General features: G+C 39.3%; 1 protein-coding gene across 1 annotated transcript; it reads right to left on the bottom strand.

Moving 5' to 3' along the window:
- Nucleotides 1-692: 692 nt before the first annotated feature.
- LOC132891339 (retinol dehydrogenase 7-like) lies at nucleotides 693-9,120 on the bottom strand. Its single transcript, XM_060928851.1, has 4 exons — nucleotides 8,808-9,120; nucleotides 8,188-8,446; nucleotides 1,899-2,062; nucleotides 693-913 (listed from the first exon to the last, which is right to left on the bottom strand). Exons 1-4 carry the CDS (start codon nucleotides 9,118-9,120, stop codon nucleotides 693-695), a joined length of 957 nt encoding a protein of 318 aa, XP_060784834.1.
- Nucleotides 9,121-12,347: the final 3,227 nt, after the last annotated feature.

The following is a 12,347-nucleotide window of genomic DNA, read 5'->3' as shown; positions in this document are numbered from 1 at the left end:
GAATTGGTTGCCATGGAAATACGGGAAAAAAAAAAAATCACAGAAATCCCAAAATGTCAAAAGGCACAACTCATCTAGTCACTTAACATAACTGTCAGGTTTCGTGAAAAAAAATTCGTAATAGTTTTTGAGTTATGCGCCGGAAAATAAAATGTTTACAGACATACGAATGGACAGACTGACAGAGCAATAGCTATATCCCCCTGCATTATATTCTGGGGGGGGGGTTAAAAAGGGGTGTGTGATTTCTAAATTATTAATCTAATATTTTTGTTCAACCTCTTGAATTTGAAAGCTGAAAGTCAACACTTCAATCATAATTTGATTTCTTCCTTTCAAATCCATTATGGTATTGTACAGAGTCAAAATTACGAGAATCGTGTCATTGTTCAAACACGCATGTACCTGACTGTAGACTGTAAGTTACTAGCTAAAACTCAAAGAATAATTACCATCAACCCATTAACAGGGAAAAAACAATTTCTACACATTTTTACATCCAGTCAGTTTATGCTCTTGTTGGTCTGCCCCGCCAGCTCCTTCTAACCTAACTATCCAAATCATTTATCACTAAAACATATTAGGATTATCGACATGCACTATTACACTTGATTATGTTACAGGTTTTAGTGATTAAGGTCTTGCAACATTAGAAAAGGGATACAATCTCTTTACAAGACCTATGTAGCATATTAAATGAAAGCCTTAAGTTTTATACTGTATTTTACTAGCATGGCATCAGAGATAAAAGATGGTATGTAGGACAGAGGCAGCCAGAAGAATTTTGCATCCCAACCGGCAGAGTAACGGGTGCGAGGATGAACAGCCGAGACAGCATGCGCCATACAGCTCACCACTTTCATCAGATCTCCATCAAGCTTATCATCAATCTGGTCCGCCATCTTTGCTTTCACTAAAATAGGTGAGACATGAAGTTTGAGACATATTGTATTATTTATGATAAGTATATGGTAATTTTGTTAATATGTTCCTATTTTACTATAGTACATTGCATGCTTTTTGGAGTAGGTATACTTGCATATACAGTAGATACACATCTGTTTCAGTTAACGAAGTACTGAGCAGCATTTTCCTACATTATATCATCTGTATTTTTTCAGGTGTTGCTAAATCTTTCTGATTAAGAATTATGATTTGTTTCAGCAAGAAAAAGATTTTTAACTAGATAGAACTTGACGCCAACGGCATCGATGCCTCCGCCTGGTAGACTACACGCCTTATTAAGTTGTGATTTGGGGATGGACATTTGACCTCACAGTAATCTTAACCTGTGACCTTTTAACCTCAAAATCTAATCAGTTCATATTTGTCCCAAAGCGCACAAATGGTGAAAGTTTGGTGAAATTCCTTTCATTTGCCTTGGAGATATTGTGTTCACAAGGTTTTCGGATAGACATTTGACCTCACAGTGACCTTGACCTTTTAACCTCAAAATCTAATCAGTTCACGTTTGTCCCAAAGTGCACAAATGGTGAAAGTTTGGTGAAATTCCTTTCATTAGCCTTTGAGATATCGTGTTCACAAGGTTTTGGGACGGACGCACGCATGGACGCATGCATGGACGCACGCACGGACAGACGGACAACCCGAAAACATAATGCCTCCTGCACCTTAAGGTGGCGGAGGCATAAAAAATACAGATAAACAAGTTCCAGTAAAAGGTTCTCATATGACAGTCACAGTCAAGCTTGTATTTTAGTAATGCAAGAATACATTTTAGTTAGTTTTAGAATATATGTTGCTCATTATAGGTGCCAAGTTGTAAAGATGCACAGAGTTAAAAAAAAAAAAAAAAAGTCCATTAGTAGTCTGTAATCGCTCAGTCTACTTGAATGCAAGATACCAATGATTTCTATATTACAGTGTGTTCAACTAACCCTGATCAATGTAGTCACTTCCATAGTCATCCCTGACATCTTGTGGCAGTCTGTCCCATATTTTCTGAAAACTATTTTGCAAAACACTAGTGTCTGCCATGTTTGTTTTGAAGAATCCTGGTTCAATACACAGTACCTTAACTCCAAATGGTACCATGTTCAACCTATTAAAAGAAGACAACATAAATTATTTTAATTATTGGTTTGGACAGCAGTAAAAATAATAACCTTACAATTTACAATAGATGATTTGTATTCCAAGATTTTAAGCATTCAGACCTAGGCATTAACCATAGACAAGAGACTTAAAAGTAGACAGCCTTTCGATTTCATTAAACCTGTGAAATGTAGTTCCCTCTGAAATTTGGTCATTGTGATATACGAAAAAACCCCGGCCATTCTGTGGCTGGGAAGTTATTTAATTTGAAGGGATTCCCGAGCAAATAATATACATGAAATCGATCGCTTCGTGCAGTCAAGCAGACAGAGGAAGTCCGGTGTGCGCATGCGCAGGGTTAACTTTTGGCGTCTTCTTCTTTTGGATTTTACGGCAGCTGGCATCCACAGTGTTGCATTACTGCCATCTACAGGTTCACCTTGACCGTGCACTGACCGTTACATCATTCTGTTGCTAAACAAACAGCTGATCACACTGAGGTGCTCGCTGACCACCGATATTTATTAGTTTGATTCTGCATTTCCTTTCCTTCACAACATGACATCTTTTCTTCTCGCTTTCCGTTACTGTAGTCAGTCTTCCATGTTTCATTCGCGTTCTCCATTTTCCTTCCCCGTTTCAAAATTGTATCCCACAATGCCTTGTGCGGATGGGGAAAGCCCGCCACATGATGCATGACATAGTCTCTTGTATTGCGTCACGGTGAAGCAAGAAATAATAGCAGAGAATTTAGGGCCATGTGGCCCTAAATTCATTAATTATTGTTTAAAAAAAAAAAGAATAAAATTGGAAGTCTGTGATTCGAATTCGGTAGCTTTCGGTCCACTAAACAAAAATAATTGGGTGTCAGGAAAACTCTTTTTATGACTTATACTTGAAAAATCTGAAAGTCAGTCTACCTTTAAGCACTGCATGCACAACAAGCTACATGGGGTTTAAACACACAATCCTCAGTTAACTACTGTTCATATTTTAAGTGTTATTTGCTTTTGGGTCATTCCATGTCAAATCAACCAAAATTCAAAGGTTTTCCCACCTCAAATTTTTTATTTTGATAATTTTTCTTCCAGTGATAGATACACATATGATGACCAAAGCCCAAATATTAGGTTTCTGTGATGATCTAGGAGCTCATTTCAGCCCAGTTTGCATGGGTGTATGCGCGTGTGTGGGGTGGGGGTGTTCAAAATTACAATTTTCGCCTATAATCTGGAGCAAAATTAGTGCTATAAAAAAAAAAGACATTTATGATGACCATATCTTCATTATTTTGCTTGTACTGTAAGTTTGGGAGGTATATTTTAGGATTTGGGCATCATCATTATCATCAGCTTTGAACATATATATGAAGGGCAGGATGGTAGAAAAAATAACAATAATCATGATTGCATTTTCTAATAAGTTAGAGTGCTTATTATGAAAAAACTACACCACAGCTGTCCATATCTTTAACACCGTACTATTGTGGACCAACTTCTTATGCCCTTCATGTATTTGCATGGCTGCAAGGAAGGAACATGCAAAACTTGACCAAGAATGAAAATGCCAAATTATCCCTTATTTTAGGGGGTCAAAATCCAGGGGGGGACACATAGTACATAGCTGGTATTTTATATATTTAAAGTAGGTTAATAATATCAAATAATATATAATAATTATGTATGTAATATCTTTCCTTCTTAGAAAAATATTGGCATCATTTATGCACAAAAAATGCTAATTTTCTCTTCTGAGCCAACTTTGACCTTGCATAAATTGTTAATTATGATGATCTGGGATCTAAACTTGTGGTAATTTATTTTTTGCTTTGCTGACTTCAGCAGCAAAGCTGTTCAAATAGCTTAGTCCGGCGTTTGTCTGTCCGTCCGTCCATCCATCTGTCCGCACGTTAGCAGGGCACGTTTTGACACCGTAAGAGCTAAGAGGCTCATACTGTATATGGCCTGAATATACCTTGGGTGACTACAACCTAGCTCACCAAAAACTAGGTCACTGTGACCTATTTTACTAACTTTATAGGCCAAAGTTCGTTGTTTTTGGGGCAATTTACATGTATCCCCAACGGGGAAGATTTGGGCCTGTATTTCAGTGGCCTTTTCAAGTTGCATTTACTTTGTGATATGATTTAACAGACTTTCACAAGACCTTTTGACCCATATGACCTACGTGACCTTGACCTTATTTTCAAGGTCACAGGAGGGTTTTAAATCTTCAAACAGTATAGTCTTTATAGTGGCTTCTAGGTTGAAATAAAGCATGTAGTCATGGCAAATCACTATGCGATGGCATTGGGGGTACCATAAAAAGGCTTGCTGCTCGGGCAAGCCTCCAAGCTACAATAAGTAACCACATTCTGTCGCCTATTGTGCTCTATGAATGGGCTGTCAGGGAAATCCAAGTTCGTCATCATCATGAAATCCAAGTAGAGATGTACAAGTTCTTGTACGTCTCTAAGGAAGATGTGGCAGAAGCATCACAGGCCCAAGAAGAATGGTACAAAGCAGCAAAGAAGGTGCCTGGCATTAGAAGCCATCACAGGTTCATACCTGATGGGCCTAACCTAAGAATGTACAGGATCTCTGCAGATATTTCCATGACAAGTGGGACTCTAGCACATTCTACTGCACATCATGATATCCAAGAATACAACCCCGATTCCAAAAAAGTTGGGACAAAGTACAAATTGTAAATAAAAACAGAATGCAATGATGTGGAAGTTTCAAAATTCCTTGTTTTATTCAGAATAGAACATAAATGACATATCAAATGTTTAAACTGAGAAAATGTATCATTTAAAGAGAAAAATTAGGTGATTTTAAATTTCATGACAACAACACATCTCAAAAAAGTTGGGACGAGGCCATGTTTACCACTGTGAGACATCCCCTTTTCTCTTTACAACAGTCTGTAAACGTCTGGGGACTGAGGAGACAAGTTGCTCAAGTTTAGGGATAGGAATGTTAACCCATTCTTGTCTAATGTAGGATTCTAGTTGCTCAACTGTCTTAGGTCTTTTTTGTCGTATCTTCCGTTTTATGATGCGCCAAATGTTTTCTATGGGTGAAAGATCTGGACTGCAGGCTGGCCAGTTCAGTACCCGGATCCTTCTTCTACGCAGCCATGATGCTGTAATTGATGCAGTATGTGGTTTGGCATTGTCATGTTGGAAAATGCAAGGCCTTCCCTGAAAGAGACGTCGTCTGGATGGGAGCATATGTTGCTCTAGAACCTGGATATACCTTTCAGCATTGATGGTGTCTTTCCAGATGTGTAAGCTGCCCATGCCACATGCACTAATGCAACCCCATACCATCAGAGATGCAGGCTTCTGAACTGAGCGCTGATAACAACTTGGGTCGTCCTTCTCCTCTTTAGTCCAAATGACACGGCGTCCCTGATTTCCATAAAGAACTTCAAATTTTGATTTGTCTGACCACAGAACAGTTTTCCACTTTGCCACAGTCCATTTTAAATGAGCCTTGGCTCAGAGAAGACATCTGCGCTTCTGGATCACGTTTAGATACGGCTTCTTCTTTGAACTATAGAGTTTTAGCTGGCAACGGCGGATGGCACGGTGAATTGTGTTCACAGATAATGTTCTCTGGAAATATTCCTGAGCCCATTTTGTGATTTCCAATACAGAAGCATGCCTGTATGTGATGCAGTGCCGTCTAAGGGCCCGAAGATCACGGGCACCCAGTATGGTTTTCCGGCCTTGACCCTTACGCACAGAGATTCTTCCAGATTCTCTGAATCTTTTGATGATATTATGCACTGTAGATGATGATCTGTTCAAACTCTTTGCAATTTTACACTGTCGAACTCCTTTCTGATATTGCTCCACTATTTGTCGGCGCAGAATTAGGGGGAATGGTGATCCTCTTCCCATCTTTACTTCTGAGAGCCGCTGCCACTCCAAGATGCTCTTTTTATACCCAGTCATGTTAATGACCTATTGGAATTGACCTAATGAGTTGCAGTTTGGTCCTCCAGCTGTTCCTTTTTTGTACCTTTAACTTTTCCAGCCTCTTATTGCCCCTGTCCCAACTTTTTTGAGATGTGTTGCTGTCATGAAATTTCAAATGAGCCAATATTTGGTATGAAATTTCAAAATGTCTCACTTTCGACATTTGATATGTTGTCTATGTTCTATTGTGGATACAATATCAGTTTTTGAGATTTGTAAGTTATTGCATTCTGTTTTTATTTACAATTTGTACTTTGTCCCAACTTTTTTGGAATCGGGGTTGTACTAGCCTAGTGCATATGTGGCAGCTGTCTATGACCAGGTCTGGTATATAGGAAGTGTGCTGGGGTAGACGAAGACAAGGATGATCTACTCATCACTTTCATGAGGCAAACACAGAATCCTTGCATGTACAAATGGTCCAGGCAGAAGGACGAGTGCTGGGTTCCTGTGGGCTATGTGTTGTGCTCGCTGCCACTTCCCAGTACAACTACAGGTAGACAGTACAAGTTCCAACAGATGGACATTGACAAAATCAGAGACAGTTTTAAGTTGTTCACGGATGAACTCTTAGAAACACTACCAGTGTATAGATTGTCATTAATAATATATAATGTGACTTGTTTTGAACATTACCTAGAGTTTTTTGGAAATTATCATATTTTGCTGTGATAATTAATACATGTTGATCAATGATTGGGGCGGCACGGTGGTGTAGTGGTTAGCGCTGTCGCCTCACAGCAAGAAGGTCCGGGTTCGAGCCCCGGGGCCGGCGAGGGCCTTTCTGTGCGGAGTTTGCATGTTCTCCCCGTGTCCGCGTGGGTTTCCTCCGGGTGCTCCGGTTTCCCCCACAGTCCAAAGACATGCAGGTTAGGTTAACTGGTGACTCTAAATTGACCGTAGGTGTGAATGTGAGTGTGAATGGTTGTCTGTGTCTATGTGTCAGTCCTGTGATGACCTGGCGACTTGTCCAGGGTGTACCCCGCCTTTCGCCCGTAGTCAGCTGGGATAGGCTCCAGCCTTGCCTGCGACCCTGTAGAACAGGATAAAGCGGCTAGAGATAATGAGATGATCAATGACTGAATTTATCTTTGATAGCTAGATATGTCTGACTTGAAGTATGGCTAAACTGTTAGTTGATAAACATTATTGTGTTAAACAAAATAGTGTTCCCTTTTTCAGAGGATTTCTAGCAGTTGGTTAATGTCAGACCCCGGGTCCAATTGTCTTGTTGTAACTTCAAAAGGGAGAGTATTACATCTTCCATTTTTTCACATATTATTACCAAGGCACATATTTTCAAGCACAAAAAAAACTGAAATTGTTATAACGTGTCCCTTTTGAGAAAAGTATGTATCCAATTATGACAAAAATAACCCTTTTCATTCTGGGTCCAGCTTCAGGGGTTAATAAGTCAGTGAATATAGCCACTGGGGCCTCGAGCTTGTTTAATATGCTTAAGAAGTTTACTGACAGTGTACATTAAAAATTTTAGGTCTCTATCGTCACTAAGCTAAGAGTAATGAAGAAATCAAAATTGTAAAAATACACTAGTGAATTTTCGTTTAGGTGATTTTTGCTTTTTCTATACCACCTGAGGGCTAAACTAGACAAAATATGTAGACAATGATGATTAAAATCAGGAGAGGACCAACTTTTCTGATAATAAAATCCATGTCATCGACCTAACACTTCTGCAAGTATTTTTTCTAGATGCACAAAGTTGCAGCATTCAAGGAGGAAATTACCCCTATTTCAAAAACAAGGCTGAATCTCAACAGTTAGCAATAATTAAGCTTAAATACTTGGCCTTGGTACTACCAAGGCATGCTACGTACTTGCAGTCTGCAAAATTTAAGCAAAATCAAAAATTTGAGGTGGGAGGCTCTGGTTGAGTTGACATGGAATGACCCTTGTGATATATCCATGCAACAAACTGAATTAAGTCTAGCATCACTGTTCAACAATTTGTTGTAACAACAAAAATATTTAACAAAAAAAAAAAAAAATCGTGTAACTTTACATAAAATCACTGGAATGCTATTTGACCTCAATATTACACAGAAATATGACATTATGGGTTAAAATAATCATAGCGGAGCTCTGCACGTCAAAGTGCTTTGACATATCAGATGATGACTCACCTCAGGCAGTCATTGAATGCTTCTACTCCGTATTTTGTGACACAGTATGGTGCTGTTTGTAAACATATTCTTCCACACACACTGGAGATATTGACAATGCAGCCCTTAGCCTTCTTAATGAAGGGTAGCACACTCAAAGTCACAGCAATGAAACCTAATAGGTTAACACTGATCATGTTCTTAAAGTCATCAATAACCATCCAGTCAACGGGCCCTGATGGCTGAGATATTCCTGCATTGTTTACAACAGCCCAGAGACCTAAATATCACATGTACATATAAAAACAAACACAAACAAGAGGCATTATGTTGTATTTGCTGAGTGAAACATTGTACAAATGAATAGGTCAGAAGATGTGCTATAGATGAAATTTTCCCTAATCGAAAAGATACTATCTGATTAAACAAGACTAGTGCGACACATTTCAAGATCTGGCAGTTGAATTGTTTAAATATTTATGGAAACTCAGTCTCATTAGTCAGAAGACACAGGTCACTAGATTATTTATTTACAAGCCAAGAAGGAGACAAAGTTTGGTTTGTACCTGTTGGTAGTTTAAATCATAAAACAGTCAGGTTCCTTTGTAGTAAGGAAATAAAACACAGTTTTAATCCCTTACCTTTGTTTCCCACCAGGGTTTTAATGATGTCTGCAGCCTTGTTGATGCTGTTATTATCAGTAACATCCAGTTGAACAGTAGAGAGTCTGGCTGAGCAGGCCTTCTTCAGCTCAACCTCTCCTTTCTCTGTGTAGCAGCCAGCAATTACATGGAAACCGTCTTTGTCCAGATATTTAGCCAGAAGGTTGCCAAAGCCCGTGTCACACCCCGTGATGTACACATATTTCTCCGATTTGTTTGTAACTTGCTTCAGCTCTCTAAACCACTGGTAGGCATAGAATAAGACCAGCAACCCAAAGATATATAGAAACATCTCTGTAGAGAAGAGAAAGTACTTTTAGGGGCAGAAGTTTTAACTGTCACTTTTTAAAAGTATAGTTGTGTAAATATTATGAAAGCGGATGTGTGCAGCAGAATGTCTTAACGAGGAGAGAGAGAGGGAAAAAAAAAGTGTTCTTATTGTGCTATTTGTGCTACCATTTAACGATGATCTTTATGCTACGATGCTTTTGGGAAACTCAAACCAGAGCTCAAAATATGGGCAAGCTGGCTAATGTAGAAAGGGCTTAGGCAAAAGTCAGACTTGGGTGAAGAACAGGATCAGAACATGAAGAGCCTGTGAACTGTTGAAAGACATTAAGTACCTTCTCTATGGTTGAACCAAACACATAGAAGTTCTCCGATATGATTTTAAATTTAAATTGTATACCTGGATTACTGTCCATGGCTATATACACCGCATTCCAAATTATTATGCAAATTGGATTTAAGTGTCAAAGATTTAATTTTTTGTTTTTCAATTAAACTCATAAATGGTATTGTGTCTCAGGGCTCCTTGGATCACTGAAATCAATCTCAGACACCTGTGATAATTAGTTTGCTAGGTGAGCCCAATTAAAGGAAAACTGCTTAAGAAGGACGTTCCACATTATTAAGCAGGCCACAGGTTTCAAGCAATACGGGAAAGAAAAAGGATCTTTCTGCTGCCAAAAAGTGGCAAATAGTGCAATGCCTTGGACAAGGTATGAAAACATTACATATTTCATGAAAACTTAAGCGTGATCATCGTACTGTGAAGAGATTTGCGGCTGATTCAGAGCACAGACAGGTTTGTACAGATAAAGGCATAATGAGGAAGGTTTCTGCCAGACAAATTCATTTAATTAAGAGAGCAGCTGCTAAAATGCCATTACAAAGCAGCAAAACAGGTATTTGAAGCTGCTGGTGCCTCTGGGGTCCTGCAAGCCTCAAGGAGTAGGATCCTCCAGAGGCTTGCAGTTGTGCATAAATCTACTATTCGGCCACCCCTAACCAATGCTCACAAGCAGAAACGGTTGCAGTGGGCCCAGAAATACATGAAGACTAATTTTCAAACAAACAGTCTTGTTTACTGACGAGTGCCGTGCAACCATAGATGGTCCAGATGGATGGCGTAGTGGATGGCCACCATGCCCCAACAAGGCTGCGACGTCAGCAAGGAGGTGGCGGACTAATGTTTTGGGCCGGAATCATGGGGAGAGAGCTGGTAGGCCCCTTTAGGGTCCCTGAAGGTGTGAAAATGACCTCGGCAAAGTATATAGAGTTTATGACTGACCACTTTCTCCCATGGTACAAAAAGAAGAACCGTGCCTTCCGCAGCAAAATCATCTTCATTCAGGACAATGCACCATCTCATGCTGCAAAGGATACCTCTGTCTCATTGGCTGCTATGGGCATAAAAGGAGAGAAACTCATGGTGTGGCCCCTATCCTCCCCTGACATCAACCCTATTGAGAACCTTTGGAGTATCCTCAAGCAAAAGATCTATGAGGGTGGGAGGCAGTTCACATCAAAACAGCAGCTGTGGGAGGCTATTCTGACATCCTGCAAAGAAATTCAAGCAGAAACTCTCCAAAAACTCAAGTTCAATGGATGCAAGAATTGTGAAGGTGATCTCAAAGAAGGGGCCCTATGTTAACGTGCAACTTGGCCTGTTAAGATGTTTTTGATTGAAATAGCTTTTGATTTCAGTAAATATGACCTCCTAATGCTGCAAATTCAACAAATGACCATTTTCAGTTCTTTACAGCTTATAAAATGTTTTGAAACTCTGTTGTGCATAATAATTTGGAACAGTGCATTTAGAGTTTTTTTTATTTTTGAAAAAAATACTGTTATCATTGGGAGGTTTGTTTAATAAAATTCAATTTATACTTTAATGGTTGATGGCTTAAATTATACTGACTATCATTTGCATTGACCATTTAGGAAAATCAGAGAAAAATATCATTTGCATAATAATTTGGAACGCGTTGTAAACAAGAGTGCTCTGAGAGCATAATATCCCCCGTTGGCAACTATGCCATAACTCTGGTAAAATGCGACTGAATTGAACGAAATTGCAATATGCATATTACCGACTGTAGCAACCCTTGGATCCCAAAGAGAGTCTCGACTGATGCTCAAGGTGTATTTTATTTTACTTGCAGCAAAGTCAGTCCAACATCACCCATAGCACCGTGAAAACTATATCATGGTATACAGAACAGCAAACAAACAGCAAATCACCATACCGTTCTCACAGGTACAACATTTCTTAATTGAGACATCAATATTAAAACAAAGGCATTCACATTTGGTTCCAACACTTGATACAAAGTTACAAAAACTTCAAACAAAACATACCTCACTGCGCTCACCAAGGATGCAACTAGGGTTGCCACCTGTGTCTGACAAAAATCCTGGACATTTCGACCATCCAATCGACCTTTTTGCTTGTAAGCAACGGCGCCCTTCACATATCTAAATCAAGACAAAAACTGCCCTTCTACGCTGAAATTGTATTGCTCTAATTAGTAAAAATGACACTTTTGCTAGTTATTTGTTTAGTTAATTGCTTTACATAATATAGCAGGTCTTCATTATTTTGGTTTATTTCCAACAGTTTTTGGTTGTGGACACCTGGGGGCAGTAGTGGGCACGGGTAAAAGGGGAATACATAATTAAGTTCTGTTTGTTTGCTTATGTGGAATAAAAATAATTATTTTTTTATTGTATCTGAGAATACCTGAATGTAAGGTGTAGTGTCAAACAGCTTACCTGATTGCTTAGTGTGTGGTGTGTGCTTTGCTTGTGCTTGCCTGTGCCTCTGCTGCTCTTGGCTAAACAAATACATAGGAGGACAATATAACTGGGCACATAGAGTACATACAGGAGTAGGCAGATAAGACTATTTGGATTTCATTTAATTCACCAAAACCTTACCTAATCTTCCATTTATATTTGGTGTTTTTCTTTGCTGCTGCTATGAGTCCTGGCTGATTTTCAATGAATGTCTTGAACTCAGTACAGGACAACTGAAAGTTTAGCCTGACTTGAAGCTCAGCCTTCACCATTGCAACAGAGAGTCTGTTTCTTTTATCAGTCCAAGCATCCTCCATTGCTCCTTTTCCCCCAAATCAGTTCCAGGGCTGGTTCGGGGCCAGTGCTTAGTTTGGAACCGGGTTTTCTGTTTCCACTGACAAAGAACTGGCTCTGGGCCAGAAAAACCGGTTCCAGGCT

This window comes from Neoarius graeffei, chromosome 9, assembly GCF_027579695.1.
Source record: "Neoarius graeffei isolate fNeoGra1 chromosome 9, fNeoGra1.pri, whole genome shotgun sequence".
NCBI classification, from domain to species: Eukaryota; Metazoa; Chordata; class Actinopteri; order Siluriformes; family Ariidae; genus Neoarius; species Neoarius graeffei.
This window is presented reverse-complemented; position numbering and strand designations above follow the sequence as displayed.